The sequence below is a fragment of the Bufo bufo genome, chromosome 3, assembly GCF_905171765.1.
Source record: "Bufo bufo chromosome 3, aBufBuf1.1, whole genome shotgun sequence".
Classification (NCBI taxonomy): domain Eukaryota; kingdom Metazoa; phylum Chordata; class Amphibia; order Anura; family Bufonidae; genus Bufo; species Bufo bufo.
In genome coordinates, this window is record NC_053391.1 from 620500510 (window position 1) to 620522560 (window position 22051).

A 22051-nucleotide genomic window follows, 5' to 3' on the forward strand; every position below is an offset into this window, starting at 1 on the left:
TACGTGATGTTGCGTGAAGGGGTTAAAGAAAAGAAATTGAACATTGGAAATTTGCAAATTTTTCAAAATTTTTGGTAAATTAGGTATTTTTTTATGAATACAATTTTTTTTCCCATCAATTTTAACACTATTATGAAGTACTATATGTGACGCGAAAATCTCACAATGGCCTGGATAAGTAAAAGCTATTTAGAGTTATTACCACATAAAGTGACCCTTGTCAGATTTGCAAAAAATGGCTTGAGCAGGAAGTTGAAAACTGTCCGTGGGTAGAAAGGGTTAATGTTTCTGAATATGTTATGTATATAGAATTATATTGCTGTGTGCACATATTTGCCCTCCTTGTGGTGGCTGGTGACATCCTCCTCATCATGAGCTAGGGGGGGATCCAGCTCATGGGAGGGTCCAGCCTCTTCTGCCGCCACCTCCACCACTTCGCCAACATAAGGTGGGGGAGGGACATCCACATTTTGGGAGGGTCCCGCCTGCTCTTCCTCCTCCTCCTCTACGGAGACCTCCACCGCCCCAAATCATCCATGGATTGCCTTCGGCGGACTGAAGTAACGGGAACCCCGGTAATTACACAATATTCATGATTTTGACAAACAACTCAGAACTCATAACAAATGCAAATTAAGTGGGTGATGTATCTAATGTAATGATGGACGGGGCCTTTTACTGGAATACAGAATGATGATTGCAGTTTATGTATATATACGCACACACACACGTATATATATTTATGTGTGTGTGAAATGTACGAAATCAGCAGGTTACATCATACATGTCTACCTCGTTGTGTGTATAAATATATATACACTCACCTAAAGAATTATTAGGAACACCATACTAATACGGTGTTGGACCCCCTTTTGCCTTCAGAACTGCCTTAATTCTACGTGGCATTGATTCAACAAGGTGCTGATAGCATTCTTTAGAAATGTTGGCCCATATTGATAGGATAGCATCTTGCAGTTGATGGATATTTGAGGGATGCACATCCAGGGCATGAAGCTCCCGTTCCACCACATCCCAAAGATGCTCTATTGGGTTGAGATCTGGTGATTGTGGGGGCCATTTTAGTACAGTGAACTCATTGTCATGTTCAAGAAACCAATTTGAAATGATTCGAGCTTTGTGACATGGTGCATTATCCTGCTGGAAGTAGCCATCAGAGGATGGATACATGTTCTCATTCTGTTTACGCCAAATTCGGACTCTACCATTTGAATGTCTCAACAGAAATCGAGACTCATCAGACCAGGCAACATTTTTCCAGTTCAATTTTGGTGAGCTCGTGCAAATTGTAGCCTCTTTTTCCTATTTGTAGTGGAGATGAGTGGTACCCGGTGGGGTCTTCTGCTGTTGTAGCCCATCCGCCTCAAGGTTGTGCGTGTTGTGGCTTCACAAATGCTTTGCTGCATACCTCGGTTGTAATGAGTGGGTATTTCAGTCATTGTTTCTCTTCTATCAGCTTGAATCAGTCGGCCCATTCTCCTCTGACCTCTAGCATCCACAAGGCATTTTTGCCCACAGGACTGCCGCATGCTGGATGTTTTTCCCTTTTCACACCATTCTTTGTAAACCCTAGAAATGGTTGTGCGTGAAAATCCCAGTAACTGAGCAGATTGTGAAATACTCAGACCGGCCCGTCTGGCACCAACAACCATGCCACGCTCAAAATTGCTTAAATCACCTTTCTTTCCCATTCTGACATTCAGTTTGGAGTTCAGGAGATTGTCTTGACCAGGACCACACCCCTAAATGCATTGAAGCAACTGCCATGTGATTGGTTGACTAGATAATTGCATTAATGAGAAATAGAACAGGTGTTCCTAATAATTCTTTAGGTGAGTGTATATATATACAGGGAGTGCAGAATTATTAGGCAAGTTGTATTTTTGAGGATTAATTTTATTATTGAACAACAACCATGTTCTCAATGAACCCAAAAAACTCATTAATATCAAAGCTGAATATTTTTGGAAGTAATTTTTAGTTTGTTTTTAGTTTTAGCTATTTTAGGGGGATATCTGTGTGTGCAGGTGACTATTACTGTGCATAATTATTAGGCAACTTAACAGAAAACAAATATATACCCATTTCAATTATTTATTTTTACCAGTGAAACCAATATAACATCTCAACATTCACAAATATACATTTCTGACATTCAAAAACAAAACAAAAACAAATCAGTGACCAATATAGCCACCTTTCTTTGCAAGGACACTCAAAAGCCTGCCATCCATGGATTCTGTCAGTGTTTTGATCTGTTCACCATCAACATTGCGTGCAGCAGCAACCACAGCCTCCCAGACACTGTTCAGAGAGGTGTACTGTTTTCCCTCTTTGTAAATCTCACATTTGATGATGGACCACAGGTTCTCAATGGGGTTCAGATCAGGTGAACAAGGAGGCCATGTCATTAGATTTTCTTCTTTTATACCCTTTCTTGCCAGCCACGCTGTGGAGTACTTGGACGCGTGTGATGGAGCATTGTCCTGCATGAAAATCATGTTTTTCTTGAAGGATGCAGACTTCTTCCTGTACCACTGCTTGAAGAAGGTGTCTTCCAGAAACTGGCAGTAGGACCGGGAGTTGAGCTTGACTCCATCCTCAACCCGAAAAGGCCCCACAAGCTCATCTTTGATGATACCAGCCCAAACCAGTACTCCACCTCCACCTTGCTGGCGTCTGAGTCGGACTGGAGCTCTCTGCCCTTTACCAATCCAGCCACGGGCCCATCCATCTGGCCCATCAAGACTCACTCTCATTTCATCAGTCCATAAAATCTTAGAAAAATCAGTCTTGATATATTTCTTGGCCCAGTCTTGACGTTTCAGCTTGTGTGTCTTGTTCAGTGGTGGTCGTCTTTCAGCCTTTCTTACCTTGGCCATGTCTCTGAGTATTGCACACCTTGTGCTTTTGGGCACTCCAGTGATGTTGCAACTCTGAAATATGGCCAAACTGGTGGCAAGTGGCATCTTTTACAGCTGCACGCTTGACTTTTCTCAGTTCATGGGCAGTTATTTTGCGCCTTGGTTTTTCCACACGCTTCTTGCGACCCTGTTGACTATTTTGAATGAAACGCTTGATTGTTCGATGATCACGCTTTAGAAGCTTTGCAATTTTAAGAGTGCTGCATCCCTCTGCAAGATATCTCACTATTTTTGACTTTTCTGAGCCTGTCAAGTCCTTCTTTTGACCCATTTTGCCAAAGGAAAGGAAGTTGCCTAATAATTATGCACACCTAATATAGGGTGTTGATGTCATTAGACCACACCCCTTCTCATTACAGAGATACACATCACCTAATATGCTTAATTGGTAGTAGGCTTTCGAGCCTATACAGCTTGGAGTAAGACAACATGCATAAAGAGGATGATGTGGTCAAAATACTCATTTGCCTAATAATTCTGCACGCAGTGTATATATATATATATATATATATATATATACACTGCTCAAAAAAATAAAGGGAACACTTAAACAACACAATGTAACTCCAAGTCAATCACACTTCTGTGAAATCAAACTGTCCACTTAGGAAGCAACACTGAGTGACAATCAATTTCACATGCTGTTGTGCAAATGGGATAGACAACAGGTGGAAATTATAGGCAATTAGCAAGACACCCCCAATAAAGGAGTGGTTCTGCAGGTGGTAACCACAGACCACTTCTCAGTTCCTATGCTTCCTGGCTGATGTTTTGGTCACTTTTGAATGCTGGCGGTGCTTTCACTCTAGTGGTAGCATGAGACGGAGTCTACAACCCACACAGGTAGCTCAGGTAGTGCAGCTTATCCAGGATGGCAGATCAATGCGAGCTGTGGCAAGAAGGTTTGCTGTGTCTGTCAGCGTAGTGTCCAGAGCATAAAGGCGCTACCAGGAGACAGGCCAGTACATCAGGAGACGTGGAGGAGGCCATAGGAGGGCAACAACCCAGCATCAGGACCGCTACCTCCACCTTTGTGCAAGGAGAAACAGGAGGAGCACTGCCAGAGCCCTGCAAAATGACCTCCAGCAGGCCACAAATGTGCATGTGTCTGCTCAAACGGTCAGAAACAGACTCCATGAGGGTGATATGAGGGCCCGACGTCCACAGGTGGGGGTTGTGCTTACAGCCCAACACCGTGCAGGACGTTTGGCATTTGCCAGAGAACACCAAGATTGGCAAATTCGCCACTGGCGCCCTGTGCTCTTCACAGATGAAAGCAGGTTCACACTGAGCACATGTGACAGACGTGACAGAGTCTGGAGACGCGGTGGAGAACGTTCTGCTGCCTGCAACATCCTCCAGCATGACCGGTTTGGCATTGGGTCAGTAATGGTGTGGGGTGGCATTTCTTTGGAGGGCCGCACAGCCCTCCATGTGCACACCAGAGGTAGCCTGACTGCCATTAGGTACCGAGATGAGATCCTCAGACCCCTTGTGAGACCATATGCTGGTGCGGTTGGCCCTCGGTTCCTCCTAATGCAAGACAATGCTAGACCTCATGTGGCTGGAGTGTGTCAGCAGTTCCTGCAAGACGAAGGCATTGATGCTATGGACTGGCCCGCCCGTTCCCCAGACCTGAATCCAATTGAGCACATCTGGGACATCATGTCTCGCTCTATCCACCAACGTCACGTTGCACCACAGACTGTCCAGGAGTTGGCAGATGCTTTAGTCCAGGTCTGGGAGGAGATCCCTCAGGAGACCGTCCGCCACCTCATCAGGAGCATGCACAGGCTTTGTAGGGAGGTCATACAGGCACGTGGAGGCCACACACACTACTGAGCCTCATTTTGACTTGTTTTAAGGACATTACATCAAAGTTGGATCAGCCTGTAGTGTGTTTTTCCACTTTAATTTTGAGTGTGACTCCAAATCCAGACCTCCATGGGTTGAAAAATTTGATTTCCATTTTTGAATTTTTGTGTGATTTTGTTGTCAGCACATTCAACTATGTAAAGAACAAAGTATTTCAGAAGAATATTTAATTAATTCAGATCTAGGATGTGTTATTTTTGTGTTCCCTTTATTTTTTTGAGCAGTGTACATACACACTCACAGCGAGGTAGAGATGTATGATGTAAACGGCTGATTTGCTTCGTGTCACACCAGGTACTAAGTAATCATTTGTAAAGGGATGAAATACTTATTTGCATAACTGTATGTATACATTACAGAGTGTAGGCGAGAGATACAAAAGTAATGTAAGCATTGTACCTGGACATTTTCTGTCACGGATCTGTGTGATCCAGCCAATGTGCCTCCTCTTCAAATCTGACCATTGTTTTATGATGGTCATCGCACTATGCTTTCTCTTATATTCCCTCCTAAGCTCCTTCCTTAGATCATTCACGATCCGCTGTTTTTTATCTTGGACCCGGGTCCTGTCGTAACTCCCCCCCTCCAACATGCGCTGCAGGATAAAGATGTAAGCATATAATCCCAAATTTTTAAATACATGTATTGAAAATAATGTCATCAACAACACAGCCAAAACTATTTAAGTGTTTGAAGGGGAAATATTAGATTTAATGTTACTGTTATAAGATCGGATTGTATTGCAATTGTATGTGTGTGGGGTCTGAGCAATTGGATATTTGTCAGCTGAGCAGAGATGTTCCTGTCTAGTGAAGTGACGGTACGGTATGCGGTGTACAGTTGTTTCGCCTCCCCGTGGTGCACCTTGGGTAACTCAAAATGAACCAGAAAATGCTGGCAGTCAGACAAAGAAAGCTTCTCCTGACCAACAGGACACAAACTCTAATCTATAGACTGTGTGTGTGTGGCATATAATGTGTGGTATATAGTGTGTGGCAGGAAAATGGACGTGCAGTGTGAATTTGAGAGATATTTCTCTGCTGTCCATACATACATGCTACTGACATAGTGCCCGTGATGTCACAAGAATACTTAGTGCAACAATTAGTAATATGTAGTCAGACCTGATAAAATGCAAAGTTTTATGTATTGCAAATAAAAATTTGCATCAATAGCACAGTTTTTCGCAATCACGAATATTTTGGAACACTCTATCTGCATATAAAGCCATTGTTCTGCAATGCATGCAAAATGTAATCAAATACAGTGCTGTAATGTAACATCTTTTCCAATCTCTGCAAGATTCCCACAGTTTACAAAAGGTAGCAAAACTAGGCCAAGCCAGTATTGTGCATACGCAAATACGTGCATATTACATACCCGATTTACGCGATCAAGAATAATTCTCGAATATGACTAATATTCTACTGAATATTTGCGAAATATCGCGAATTAGAATATGGACCCTTCCGCTCATCACTAGTCGTTAACGGCACGTTGCTCCTGGAGCAGCCTATCAAGCATATACAAGATGGAGTTCCAGCACGTTGGGCAGTCACAAATCAGACCTCTGACGGGCAGGTGTTGTCGCCGCTGAACATCAGCAAGGTAAGCCATGGCCGTGTAAAATCTTCTAAAATGGCCAGAGATTTTCCAGGCCTGCCGCAAGACGTCCTGGACCCCGGGGTATTTGGTAACAAATCGCTGCACGACTAAGTTCAGACCGTGTGTCATTTTGCCCTGTTTCAGCGCGCTCAGCAGATTGGCACCGTTGTCGCACACCAGTTTACCAACTGTCAAATTAAGCATGGTTAGCCACTGATCGCCCTGTGACCACAGAGCTAAAAACAGTGCAGGACCGGTGTGGCTCTTGGCTTCCAGGCACAACAGCCACAGCACAGCATGGCAACGTCTCACCTGGGATGTCGAATAAGTTCTGGGGAGCTTGGGAGGTGCATCGGAAGAGGCAATAGCAGTGGAAAAGGAGGAGTCAGCTGAGGAGGAGACGGAGGATGGAGTAGGAGGAGGAAAAGGAGAGGCAGGCCTGCATGCAATCCGTGGTGGTAACACCAAATCCACATGGGAGCCACGGGTTACATGCTTGACTGCCGTCAGAAGGTTCACCCAGTGGGCAGTAAAAGTTATGTACCTTCCCTGCCCGTGTTTGCTAGACCTCATGTCTGTAGTCAGATGTATCTTGGCACCGACACTGTGTGCCAGAGATATATTTACTTGCCGCTGAACGTGGCCATATAGCTCCGGGGATGCCCTTCTGGGAGAAATATTTCCTTCCGGGAACCTTCCATTGTGGCCACAATTTTTCTAAAGGCCTCCGAGTCCACCACTTTAGATGGCAGTAGTTGGCGGGATAGCAGTTCCGACAAGCCAGCGATCAGCCGTTGGGTAAGAGGGTTATTCGACGTCATCAACTTTTTACGCTCAATATTTGGTGGAAACAAGTATATCAAACCCATTAATCAGTGTTTTATGGAAGCAGGTATATCGCAGGCCTCAATCAGTATTTGGTGAAAGCAGGTATATCGCAACACTCAATCAGTATTTTGTGGAAGCAGGTATGTCAAACCCCTTAAACAGTATTTTGTGGAAGCAGGTGTATCGCAGGCCTCAATCAATATTTGGTGGAAGCAGGTATATCAATACCCTCAATCAGTATTTTGTTGAAGCAGGTGTATCGAAGGCCTTAATCAGTATTTTTGGCAGCGGGAATATTAAACCACTTAATCAGTATTTTGTGGAAGGAGGTATATAGCAGGCCTCAATCAATATTTGGTGGAAGCAAGTACATCGCACCAATCAATCAGTATTTTGTGGAAGCAGGTGTAACACAGGCCTCAATCAGCATTTGGTGGAAGCAGGTATATCGCAACCCTCAATCAGTATTTTGTGGAAGCAGGTATATCAAACCCCTTAATCAGTATTTGATGGAAGCAGGTATATGTCACCACTCATTCACTATTTTGTGGAAGCAGGTAAATAGAACCCCTTAATTAATATTTGGTGGAAGCAGGTATATCGCACCCCTCAATCTGTATTTTGTGAAAGCAGGAATATCAAACCCCTTAATCATTTTTTTGCGGAAGCAGGTATATTGCACCCCTCAATCAATATTTTGTAGAAGCAGGTATATCAAACCCCTTAATCAGGATTTTGTTGAAGCAGGTGTATCGCAGGCCTCAATCAATATTTGGTGGAAGCAGGTATATCAATCCCCTGAATTAGTATTCTGTGGAAGCAGGTGTATTGCAGACATCAATTAATAATTGGTGGAAGCAGTTAGCATATCAATCTTCATAATCAGTATTTTGTGGGAGCAGGAATGTCCCACTCCTTAATCAGTATTTTGTGGAAGCAGGTGTATAAAAACCCCTCAATCAGTATTTTGTGTTAACAGGTATATAGAACCCCTTAATCAATATTTGGTGGAATCAGGTATATCACACCCCTCAATCTGTATTTTGTGGAAGCAAGCATATCAAACCCTTTAATCAGCATTTTGTGGAAGCAGGTATATCACACCCCTCAATTAGTATTTTGTGTAAACAGGTATATAGAACCCCTTAATCAATATTTAGTGGAATCAGGTATATTGTAGCCCTCAATCAGTATTTTGTGGAAGTAGGTATATCAAACCCCTCAATCAGTATTTTGTGAAAGCAGTAATATAGAACCCCTTAATCAATATTTAGTGGAAGCAGGTATATCGCTCCCCTCAATCTTTTTTATGTGGAAGCAGGCATATTAAACCCCTTAATCAGTATTTTGCGAAAGCAAGGTATATCTCACCCCTCAATCAGTATTTTGTGGAAGCAGATATATCAAACCCCTTAATCAGTATTTTGTAGAAGCAGGAATGTCGCACAACTCAATCAGTATTTTGTGGAAACAGGTAAATAGAACCCCTTAATCAGTATTTTGTGGAAGCAGGTGTATAAAAACCCCTTAATCAGTATTTTGTGGAAGCAGGTATATAGAACCCCATAATCAATATTTGGTGGAGGCAGGTATGTCACACCCCTCAATCAGTAGTTTGTGGAAGCAGGTATATCTCAGGCCTCAATCAATATTTGGTGGAAGCAGGTATATCGCACCCGTCAATCAGTATTTTTTGGAAGCAAGTACATCAAACCCCTTAATCAGTATTTTGTAGAAGCAGGTATATTTCACCCTTCAATCAGTTTTTTGGGGGGGCAACAGGTGTAGCATACCAGTTGCAATTAGTTATTCCAATAGCGTTTGTCCCTCTATTTAGCTGCGGTAACTGTTGTACAATACAAATGCACTATAATATACTTTCTATGTTAGAAAGTATATTATAAGTATATCACACCCCTCAGTATATCATACCTATCGATAGCACACCTATATCAGTCCTTAAAAGGACTTTTGTGGCCCTATTAGCTAGCGTTTGGTGTCCCTAACAGTCTGTCCCTGCTCCACAAAGCAAATTCTCCCTACACTGGCAAAACACAGAATGTAAAATGGCTGCCAGATCGGATTCTGTTATAGGATGGGGGTGTGTGCATGTGTTGAAACGTCTCAATTGGCTGTCCTGTCCCACCTGATTAATGTGTCATGGGTCAAAGTTTGGTGCAATGCAAATGAATTTGGCACATGCGAACATCGCCATATGTTCGCATGTTCGGCGATTCGCGAACGCGCAAAGTTCACTGCAAAACGACCACCGGGTGAACCGCCAACTGGAAGAACATGGTGTCGGCGCTGCATCAAGAAGTGCTGAGCCATGCGCCCTGCATGGCACACGTGTTCAATCTGGTTGTCAAACTTGTCAAGCGGTTCTTGAAGTGTTCCACCCATCTTTAAGACATCCTAAAAATTGCCAGAAAACTTTGCATGCACTTTAGCCACCCGTACACAGCAAAGCACACACTCCTTGATCTGCAACGGCAGAATGGCATCCCTCAACATAGGCTCATATGCAACGTTTCCACCTGTTGGGATTCCACCCTCCATATTTTTTTGACCGACTGTACGAACAGAGAAAGGACATAAATAATTTCTTGATGATCCAAGCGGACAGGATTTCTCCCATGTGTAATTTCAATGTCAGTCAGTGGTAGATCATGTGTGACACCTGCTGTTTGCTCAGGCCCTTTAAGGAGGCCACGTTATTTGTCAGTCACCAGGACTACAGGAAGAACAATGTCATTCCACTGCTTCATGTCCAGGTACAGATGCTGGTAAATCTGGCTGGTCAGGGCACTGGAGACATGGCACCTACATCTCACGGCCACATGAGCCCAGTGGGGGCTGAACTGGAGGAGGAGGAGGACATTGGAGCACAAGCAATGTGTAGCGAAATGGGTGGTTTTTCTACACAGCTGACAGGAGAGGAGGAGCAGGAGCAGCCAGAGGAGCTGCAGAGCGATGAGGAAGATGAGGCAGAGGACCCAGACATACCGTAGCAGTATGCCGTGGAGATGGAGGCATGAAGTCCCTCCGAGTCACTTGCAAAAATATCCCGATGCATGCTCACTTGCTTGCGTAGTGACAGCCGAATTGTCACCAATCGGCAGAGGGATGACTTCTGGCTCTCCATCTTGCTACTGGGGGTGCTCTCTGCGCTCACTAGTGATGAGTGGCAGGGGTCATATTTGAATTCGAATTTTGTAGAATATTCGTCGGATATCCGTGAATTCGAATATTCGTTGAATGAGCAGAACCAACTCCATCAGCAGCAGCCTGAGTCTAGCTTCGCTGATGAGCAGCTTTTTTCACCCACCTAGTGAAGAAACCACTCACCAGCAGCAGCATCTAGACCTGGAGCAGAACCTGAACCTGCAGGTAGTGGCATACTTGGACAACACCCTGCCACCCCACAATAAAGATCCGCTGGACTATTGGGCAGCCAAACTGGATTTGTGGCCGCAACTAGCAGAGTTTGCCCTGGAAAAGTTGGCCTGCCCGGACAGTTTTGTGGCATCAGAGCAGGTGTAAAGTGCGGCGGGGGCCATAGTTACCCCAAGAAGAACTCACCCAAAATGTGGAAAGACTAACCTTTGTCAAGATGAATCAGGCGTGGATCAGCCAGGATTTCCACCCACCATTACCTGATGCATCAAATTAGATCATCCATGCTGCCTCACCCAAACCTTGACAAAAGGGACCGGTTTCTTCTGGCTACATGCCTCAGCTACTATTCTGATGCTGCCATCCACCTGATGCCACACATCTGATGCCAAGTACTTCTTCTTTCACCTACCATCTTCAGCTGGTACTGGTATTGCCACCCACCTCACCACTTTGTCACTCTGTGGTCTCCTGATGCTGCTGCCACCTCCACACTATGTCACTTTGCCACTCTGTGGTCTCCTGATGCTGCTGCCACCTCTACACTATGTCACCTTGCCACTCTGTGGTCTTCTAATGCTTCTTCTATCTCCACACTATGTCACCTTGCCACTCTGTGGTCTCCTCATGCTGCTGCCATCTCCACACTATGTCACATTGCCATTCTGTTGCCTCCTCATGCTGCTGCCACCTCCACACTATGTCACCTTGCCACTCTGTGGCCTCCTGCTGCTGCCACCTCCACACTGTCATTGTGCCACTCTGTGGCCTCCTCATCCTGCTTTTACCTCACCACTATGCCATAGGGCCACTCTGTAGACTTCTCATGCTGGTCCCTCCCTCCCCACTCCATGACTGGGCCACTATTTTGCCTTTCGGCCTGGCTGACATCATCATTTATATGACCCTTCTTCTGATCTGTCAGAAGGAAGGAAAAATGAGACACACAACAGATCCTGTCTGTGTAGCAGCTGTAGGGCCTGTATGGTCCCATCAGAATTGGCTAGTGATTTGGAAGCCAAAAGCAGGAGTGGGTACAAAACACAGAAGACATGCAAATTAGGATTGAGCGAACCCGAACTACAAAGTTCGGGTTCATACCCAACTTTAGGGTTTTTTGTACCCGGACAGGAACTCAAATATTTTCGTAAAAGTTAGAGTTCGGTGTTCAGTGATTTAATGGCGCTTGTTGAAAGGCTGCAGGGCACATTAACTCGTGTGCCCTTAGAAGCCATCACAGCCATGCCTACTAAAGGCATGGCTGTCATTGGCCAAGTGCAGCATGTGACCCAGCTTCTATATAAGCTGGAGTCACGTAGCACCGCACGTCACTCTGCTCTTACTAGTTGTAGGGATAGGATGCTGCTGCTGTGAGGGAGAGATTAGGAAAGACTGATATCTGCACTTGGTGTGAAGTCTGCGATCTACAGCGTTTTTGTTTGGGGGTGCAATACAACATTTTTGTACCCTGCCCTAAGCCCTGTGAGACTGAAAAAAAAGTTTTAATCCGTCTGTTAGTTAGGTGGACATCGGCAGCCATTTTGTGCAACAGCAGTGCACGAGCACTGCTTTTGTGCCAGGGACAATTATTTAATCCTGTTCTTGTAGTTCAGTGACCAACATATACCCATTTTTAAAGTGCACCTGCACTGCATATCTGCCAGGAAAATGGAAAATAATATCGTCTGTGAGTTCAGGGACCCAGGGGGTGACATATCCCCATTTTTTTCTGTAAAGTTCCCCAGTGCTGCATTTCTGATAGTGAAATATAATCAGTTAAATCCATCTGTTCCATTGTGGGGTGACATACTTTACATTTTTTGTTGTAAAGTACCTCTGATGCCTGCACTGCATATGTGACAGGAAGGCACATAAATTCAGCAAATCCATCTGTTCCATTGTAGGGGTGACATATCCACAATTTGTTAAGTAAAAAAAAAACTGTGCTTAATTTGTGAGATTGAAATATAATCTCAGTTAAATCTATCTGTTTCATTTATGGTTAAAGAAACCCTTTTTTTTGGGCAATAAAGTACCATTTTGCCCTGTACTGCATTTCTGACAGTCCAATAAAACTGCCAAATACTGCAGTTAAATTTTTTGCTGAAAAATAAAAATTTTTGTTTCTAGAAAGTACATTTGCGTCCTGCGCTGCATTCCTGTCAGTCAAATAAAACCAGTAAATACCGCTGTTTTTGGGCTTCAAATTCCCATTTTTGGGTGTAAAGTACCTCTGAGACCTGCACATGTGACAGGCAGGCACATAAATTCAGCAAATCCATCTGTTCCATTGTATGGGTGACATATCCACCATTTTTTATGTAAAAAAAACCCTGTGCTTCAATTGTGAGAGTGAAATATAATCTCAGTTAAATCCATCTGTTTCATTTCTAATTTAAAAAAAATTTGTTGGGGGGGCAATAAAGTACCTTTTTGCCCTGTGCTGCATTTCTGACAGTCAAATAAAACCAGTAAATACCGCTGTTACATTTTTGGGCTTCAAATTCCCATTTTTGGGTGTAAATTACCTCTGAGGCCTGCACATGTGACAGGCAGGCACATAAATTCAGCAAATCCATCTGTTCCATTGCAGGGATTACATATCCACCATTTTTTTATGTAAAAAAAACCCTGTGCTTCATTTGTGAGAGTGCAATATAATCTCAGTTGAATACATCTGTTTTATTGAGTGTGAGAAAAAAACTATTTTTTTTAAAAAATAAAGTACCTTTGCTGCCTGTACTGCATAGCAGACTGGGCAATAAGTTTAAAAAATGTGTCTGTTCCATTGGTGGGTGACATTAACCCATTTTTCCCGTCAAAAAACCCCTGCTCTGCCTTGGTGACAGGGACCTAAATTTCTAAAATTCGTCTGTTCCATTGTTGGGTGATATTAACCCATTTTGGCCGTCAAAAAACCCCTGCTCTGCATTGTTCCCGAGGAACTTAATTTAGTAAAAACGTCTGTTACTTCAGTGGGTGACCGCAAAAAATGAAGAGAGCGTCAAACAAGGGACGTGGCCCTGGTCGTGGTGCTGCTGTTGTTGGTGGAGCTCCTTTTGCATGGAGAGGACGTGGTCGATCTGTGCCAGCTACACGCCCAAGTGAAATACCCTCCTCAGGTGCGAGTAGGCGACAGAACCTTTAGCATTATTTGGTAGGGCCGAATGCGGCTCTATGAATGGTGAGGCCAGAACAAGTACAGGAGATAGTAGATTGGGTGGCTGACAGTGCCTCCAGTTCCTTCACATTGTCTCCCACCCAGTCCCCTGCTGAAAGATCAGAGTTAGCACCTGAAGCTCATGGCCATCAGTCTTTCACCTCACCCCCTTGCAAATCAGCCAAGCAGTCTGAGCCCAAGTCATGCAGCAGTCTCTTCTGATTTTTGATGTTTCAGGATGAGTACATGGGAGGACCACCGCAGCACGTCTCGGATGACAAAACACAGGTGCCAACTGCTGCGGCTTTCTGCAGTGTGCAGACCGACAAGGAGGGTAGGGGTGAAGAATGGGTGCAAGATGATGTGGAGGATGATAAGCCCAAATGGAATCAAGGTCATGCGAGTGACCTGTGTAGGCCGGAGGAAGAGGTGATAGTCACACAGAGCCAGCAGCACAGCAAAAGAGGGAGCAGTGTGCAAAATCGGAGCGGCCATCCCCTAGACAGTACGCCTGTTACTTCCGACCGCACCAAGGGACCGAGCACATCAAAGCCAGCTCAAAGGAGTTCCCTGGCGTGGCAATTCTTCAGACAATGTGCTGACGACAAGACACGAGTGGTTTGCACGCTGTGCAATCAGAGCCTGAAGCGAGGCATAAACTTTCTAAACCTGAGCACAACCTGCATGACCAGGCATCAAAGTGAAAAGCACGAGCTGCAGTGGAGTAGACACCTCAAAAACCAAGAAAGGTCTCTGGCTCCTCCTGCTTCCTCTTCTGCTGCAGTCTCAGCCTCTTCATCCCCCTCTGGAGGGACAGCAGCACCTGCCACCCCGCAAACAGAGGATGTGGCATCAACGCCACCACCTAGGTCAGTAAGCATCTCCACAATGTCCCATGGAAGTGTTCAGCTGTCTATCTTCCAGCTGCAATCTATCTACCCACCCGCAATCCCTGGCCCTGAATGCCAGCATTTCCAAATTCCTGGCCATTGAAATGCTGTCATTTAGTCTGGTGGACACGGACAGTTTTAAGAATCTGATGGTGGTGGCTGTCCCACAGTAGGTTGTGCCCAGCCGCCACTACTTTTTCAGACGAGCCATCCCTTCCCTGCACAACCAAGTGGGGGACAAAATCAGGTGTGCACTGCACAATGCCATCTGTGGCAAGGTCCACATAACTACGGATACGTGGACCAGTAAGCATGGTCAGGGACTTTATATCTCCCTAGCAGCACACTGGGTAAATGCAGTGACAGCTGAGCCTGAGGCAGATAGCAGTTTGGAGCATGTCCTTCCACCACCGAGGATTGCAGGGCATTTCTCTTTGCCTCCTGTTGCTTCCTCCTCCTTCTCCACTTCCTCCTCATCTACCCCCTCCTCATCCGGTCAGCGTAACACCTTTACCACCAACTTCAGCACAGCAAGGGGGAAACGACAGCAGGCTGTTTTAAAACGTATCTGTTTGGGGGACAAACCCCACACCGCGCAGGAGCTGTGGACGGGCATGGAACAACAGACCGATGAGTGGTTGGTGCCATGAGCCTCAAGCCCGGCCTGGTGGTGTGCGATAATGGGTGAAATCTCGTAGCAACTCTGGGCCTAGCCGTTTGACGCACATCCCTTGCCTGTAGTATCTGCTGAATTTGGTGGTGCAGAAATTCCTGAAAAATTACCCCAATATGTCAGAGCTGCTGCAGAAAGTGCAGGCCATCTGTGCGCGCTTTCGGCGATCTCACCCTGCCTCTGCTCGCCTGTCTGCTCTGCAGCGTAACTTCGGCCTTCCCGCTCACCGCCTTGTATGCGACGTGCCCACAAGGTGGAACTCCACCTTGCACATGCTGGCTAGACTGTGCGAGCAGCAGCAGGCGATAGTGGAGTTTCAGCTGCAGCAAGCACGGGTGAGTCGCTTTGCAGAACAGCACCACTTCACCACCAATTACTGGGCCTCCATGCGAGACCTGTGTGCCTTGTTGCGCTATTTCGAGTACTCCACCAGCATGACCAGTGCCGTTGACGCCGTTCTCAGCGTTACTATCCCACTTCTATGTCTCCTTGAAAAAAACGTTTCGGGCGATGATGTAAGATGATGTGGCACAGGAGGAGGAGGAAGAGGGATTATTTACAAGGGTTTCAGGCCAGTCATTTACAAGTGACTCTGAGGGTGTGTTCCTGCACCAACATAGGCCAGGTACACAATTGTCCAGCCAGGGCACAGTTCTGGAGGATGACAAGGTGGAGGATGAGGAGGAGGAGATGGAGGAGGAGGAACCGTGTTCACAGCAGGGTGGCACCCAAACCAGCTCATGGGCATCACTGGTGCGTGGCTGGGGGGATACTGAGGATACACCGCCCACAGAGGACAGCTTGTCTTTGCCTCTAGGCAGCCTGGCACACATGAGCGATTACATGCTGCAGTGTCTCCACAATGACCGCTGAGTTGGGCACATTCTAACTTGTGCTGATTACTGGGTGGCCACGCTGCTGGATCCCTGTTACAAGGACAAAGTACTGTCCTTAATTCCATCACTGGAGTATGATCGTAAGATGTGCGAGTACAAGCGCACCCTGGTAGACGTGCTGCTGATGGCATTCCCACCTGACAGCGGGGGCACAGTGGAAGCACAAGGCTTAGAGGAGAAAGAAGAGGTCGCCAACGCAGCTGGGGCACCACCAGCACCTCAGAAGGCAGGGTAAGCATGCCCAAAAATGTGGAAAAGCTTTGTCAGCACGCCACAACAACCAGCACCACCAGCTGATATGGAACGTCTTAGCAGGAGGCAGCATTTCAGCAACATGGTGGAGCAGTATGTGTGCACACACCTACACGTACTGACTGATGGGTCTGCCCTCTTCAACTTCTGGGTCTCCAAATTGGGCACGTCAGTAGGGAGTTATCTCAGACAAGCGCAGCTTCCTGTCCACAGCCAATGTGGACAAGCTCACGTTCATTAAAATGAACCAGGCAGGGATCCCACAGGACTTGTCCATAACTTGTGCAGAATAGACATATATACCGGCCTCACGCAGCCATTGTTGTACTCCAGCGCACTTTCTCTTTGTTTTATTTTTTTATTTCCCAATGTTTTGGGGTCTACCCAAATTTAAACAAAAAATTATAATTATAATAAAATAAAAAACAAAAACCACTGTTGGCTACCTCCTCCTCCTCCACCGCCGCTTCCACCTACACCGCCACATCCACCGCCTCCTCAACCTCCTACTCCATATGGACCTCCTCCTCCTAGATCAATATTATTATTTTTTATTTTTACGTATTGTATGTTATTTGAAGTAATCTCCCTATCCACATTTGTTTGCAGAGCACTTACCATGCTCTTAACCACACTTTGCTGCCTTTTTGCAGCCCTCTAGCCCTTTCCATGACTTTTTTAGAGCCATTTTAGTGCTCCAAAGTTCGGGTCCCCATTGACTTCAATGGGGTTTGGGTTCGGGGTCAAGTTCGGGTCCCGAACTCGAACTTTTTTGCGAAGTTCGGCCGAACCCGTCAAACCCGAAATTCCAGGTGCAAATATTCCATTCACGTGTCATCTCGTGTCATGGATTACTGAGTAAATGCTGACCATGTGAAGGCAGATGCTCCACAGACAGGATCCTTTTTTTGGGGATTATTGATCTGACGGATAAGAGGAAGGGCAAAATAATCAGTGACGTCAACACAAACTTACTTCTGACACCCTCTCCACTCTGTCGGGGGGCTCTACTTGTATAGGCTTTTAATAGAACTGGTTCTGTAGACATCTATTTGGAATCAGCTTGTAGACATCTATGTGGAATCAGCTGACGTCAGTGTAAAAGGAGTGCGCTTAATTTTGGCGCTAACATTGTCCTGTAAGGCTGAGTTCATACTTGAGTTATGTGGTCAGTTTTGGCCCCGTGACTGCCCAAATAAGTGAAGTGTGCAGTGATTCTAAGAGCGACGCCTGTCATCTGCATGTCATACTGACTCACAGTATTATTTCAGTACCAAAGCAGACTCCCTATGCGTGTTACTGCAAGGCACAGTGTTTTACACCACTATAAAGGCTCTTTGCAGCCAGGAAATAGCTGTTTTTAACATGATTTGCCGCAAATAAATTCGGATCGAAACTAATTTTTGAAAAATTCACTCATCTCTAGAAGCGAGCTTCAGATGCTACATCTGATGTCGCTTAGCTCAAAACTTTGTATGACTACTGTACGTCTCTGTGCAGCATTAAAATGTATGGGCTCTGATGAGCCAAAATCAGTTATTCGTGAAATCACGCGAGGCTTCCTTGAATAACTTCGGTAGTTGACTTTTAAAGTGGAAAACCACTTTAAAACTTGAAACCGAACTTGGCTTCAGTTCCAACTGGTACCTCAGAACGAAGGCCTAGTTTGGTTCCAAATTTTAAAGTGGTTTTCCACTTTAAAAATCAACTACTGAAGTTATTCAACGAAGTCTCACACGAATAACTGACTTCGGCTCATTGGAACCCATACATTTTAATGCTGCACAGAGACGGATCTCCGTACAGTATTAATCTGTTTGGGCGAAGTGACTTCGGATGTAGCATCCAAAGCTAGCTTCACTCATTACAAATTAAAATATTACAATATAGGATCTGCTTTATGACTTCATCTCAACTCTGTTCCCCTGAATGACGCTGAGCTGCAATACCAGACACAGCAAAGAGTAGAATTTCCGCAAAATAAAGAAGCAAAGAGCAAACCTTTTTTTTTTTTCCTAGTCTCCTAACTCCCTAACCCTCTAATATATCAGTTAATATTTTATTTTCTTCTAGCAAAAACAATCCCTGGACACAGACAGATTTTTATGGGACACTGTTAATTTTGCATGCTTTTCATCTGTGATTGGTGGAATAATATACTGAATTATTAAACAGTATTTATGCTCCTTGTCATCCAGGTATCATATGGGCTGAAATCAAACAGATGTGGGATGGAGGATTTCAAGATTACATCCATGACTGGTGGAACTTAATGGATTTCGTCATGAATTCATTATACTTGGCAACTATTTCATTAAAAATTGTTGCATATTGTCAGGTACAGTTGAGATATAATTTTAATAAATTAACGTCTTCATCCTTCAGTTGCTAGCAAGAGTAGTTTTAACCAGTGTTTCCATATCCTTAAAGGAACTGTCTGGCCCAGGAGCCGGCAGAACCAATGGTCATTTCCTGTGGCCAATAAAAAAATGAATTTTTTGAGTATTTTTAATTGGCCACAGGTTAAGATGACCATTGGGTTTGCGTGATCCTAGGCCAGACAACCCTTTTAATCCTAACTTACATTTTGATTTTGCACTCTCTAATATAGATTGTTATTTGTTTCTTGCGGTCTTCAAGTTCTCAGCATATAATCAATGAATGGGAACATATTGGTTTCCATAGGATGAGAATCTGCCCTCATGTGATGGACATACAGCTTGTTACAGCAAAGTGTGTCCGAGATCCCTCATGTGATGAGCTGTGAACTTGTAGAGATGAGCGAAGTAAGGAAAAATTTGATTCAGCTGCTTCACCGAATTTTCGGTGCCGAATTACTTTGCCACAAAGAGCATTACTTTGTATGTAGGGGGCGCAATTACGGGGAACAGCGATTGCGCCGTCGCCTGTAATTGAAATCTTTAGATGCCAACTTCATCGCTGATCGCGGCATCTGATGCTACAATTGTGGGCTTTCAGGAGTTAATCTGGTAAAAAAAAATACATTCTCACTTTATCCATTTGCTCGCGGAGAGGCCGTCGCGGCCATCTTCATTGAAGGCACCGGACAAAATCTCGCGAGGTAACGTGATGACATCATCACGACACCACGCCTGGACGTCACGTCACACGTCACCCCATTCGAGATTTTGCACAGTATCTTTAATCAAGATAGATAAGGTGAGTATGTTTTTTTTTTACCAGACTGAGTGATTGAGATGAGTATGTGTTTTGTAATGCACTGTAGAGGGGATCAGATGCTCAAAAGTTGATGTCCTACAGTGGGGACATTTAAAAAATAAAAAATAGAAAATAATGAAGAAAAGTGTTTTAAAAAAATAAATATTTAGTTTTCAGCAAAAATAACAAAAAAGTGCTCTTTCCCCTCATCAAGCCATATACAATAAAAACAATTTAATTGCAAAAAAAATAGACATATTAGGTATCTCCAATAGTGTTGATGGCAAATATTCAAATTGTGAATTTGCGATTATTTAGAATATAGTGCTATATCTTTGTAATCATGAATATTCTAGATTTTTTTTCATCAGTACCCATGATCCCTCACTGCTTCTTGCTTGTGAGCCAATGAGAAGGCTGCAATATATTTGACTTTAGGAGTAGTGTTGATCGCAAATTTTCGTATCGCAAATTTTTATTGCAAATTTTCCAATTGCCGATTTTCGCAATCAGGAAAATAATGACTGGAGATCACGAATTCTTGAATTTGCGAATATATGACGAATATTCGCCCAAATATTTGCAAAATATTGCGAATTTGAATATTGCCCCTGCCGCTCATCACTGATCCCCAAGTCCATAACGACGGGCTGTATAAAAATATTACATGATCTACCCCATCAGATAAACACTATAAATAAAAAAAAACTGTCAAAATAGTAATTTTTGGTCAACTTGCCTTACAAAAAGCATAATAGCGAGCGGTAAGAAAGTACTATCTATGACAAAATGGTACCAATTAAAACATCATCTCATCCTGTAAAAAATTAACTCAAATACAAGAAGATCGGCAGAAAAATAAAAAAAGTTTTTTTTTAAATGTTTTGTGTAAAGTGGCAAAATGTAGAAAAAAAAACTATATAAAATTGGTATCCCTGTAATTGTACTGACCAGCAGAATAAAGGTAATGTAATTTTTCCCGTAATACTGTATGTTCGCTGCAATAACAAAATCAAAAAAGCAATAGCCGAGCTACTGCCTTTTCTTTATTCTTCTTCTCCAAAGGCTAAATAAAAAGAGATCAAAAAGTCATATATACCCCAAAATAGAACCAATGATAATGCTCCATTGACAGAAATATAAAATGTATGGTTGTTAGAAAATGGCTGTACTATTCTCCAGAGGCTGATCGATAGCATCATGATGCCAGTAACCCATTCCACTAAAATCTGGTCTCCAAAAACCATATGGTGCTCCTTCTCTTCTGAACCCTGTGGTTTGCTAAAACAGCAATTTACAGCAACATTTGGGTTGTTGCCGTGTTCATGAGAATTCTTAACAAAATTTGTGATGCTTTTTCTCCTGATCCTGCAAAATCAGCCCTCCAAAAATCATATGGCGCTCCTTTCCTTCTGAGCCCCGTGCCCATACAGCAGTTTACGACCACATAAACACATATGTGGTGTTTATGTAAACTACAGAATCAGGGTAATCAATAGTGAGGTTTATTTTGCTGTTAGCCCTTGCTGCCTTACAGGAAAAAATGGATAAAAATGCAAAAAAGTTAAATTTTCCTTCAATTCATGTAAAGGGTTAGGCTACTTTTACATCTGCGCTTTCCCTTTCCGCTATTGAGATCCGTCATAGGATCTCAAAAGCGGAAGAAAATGCTTTAGTTTTGTCCCCATTTATTGTCAATGGGGACAAAACTGAACTGAAGAGAACAGAGTGCACCAGTGTATTTCATTGCGTTCCCATGACACACACATAAGCGCTGCAAGCAGCATTTTTGATTGCATCCTGGGATACGAAGCAAGGAGGCTCCGGCATGAAACACAATGCAAGTCAATGGTGCCGGATCCGTTTTCTCTGACAAAAAAGAAAATGGATCCGTCCCCCATTGACAATGGTTTTAGAGACCGATCCATCACGGCTATTTTAGAGATAATACAACCGGATCCATTTATAACGGATGCAAACGGCTGTATTATCATAACGTTAGATGTTTTTTCCCCTCTATCCTTACTTGCAAGGAAAAGAAAGGAGAGAGCAGTGTGAATCTGCTTCTTACGCAAATACACTGGAGATTCTGCTCACAGAACAGACAATATAGACAGGCAGTATGAGTCAGGGGAATTGTATATCTCTTAAGGCAACTATTGTTTGGACTATATGTACTATATCACAGCACTCCTTTCCTCTTAGATAGAGGAGAAATTATATCTTCAGCAGCACTAGAGGGTCAAACAGTGGATTAAGGAGAGCGATGCTTGCTGGGGAGGGAAGGGATCTAATTGCTGCCAAGAGGGATTTAATAGATGATTATGTAATCATGTAGTTCACATGAAGTCAGC

At 44.0% G+C, this 22051-nt stretch overlaps 1 protein-coding gene across 1 annotated transcript in view; it reads left to right on the plus strand.

The window, feature by feature from the left end:
- TRPC4 (transient receptor potential cation channel subfamily C member 4) overlaps nt 1-22051 on the plus strand; it is a 467661-nt gene that overhangs the window by 399221 nt on the left and 46389 nt on the right. Inside the window, exon 5 of the mRNA XM_040422436.1 lies at nt 18716-18855. Within this exon, the coding sequence (XP_040278370.1) occupies nt 18716-18855 (140 nt within the window). The remainder of the gene's footprint in view (nt 1-18715; nt 18856-22051) is intronic.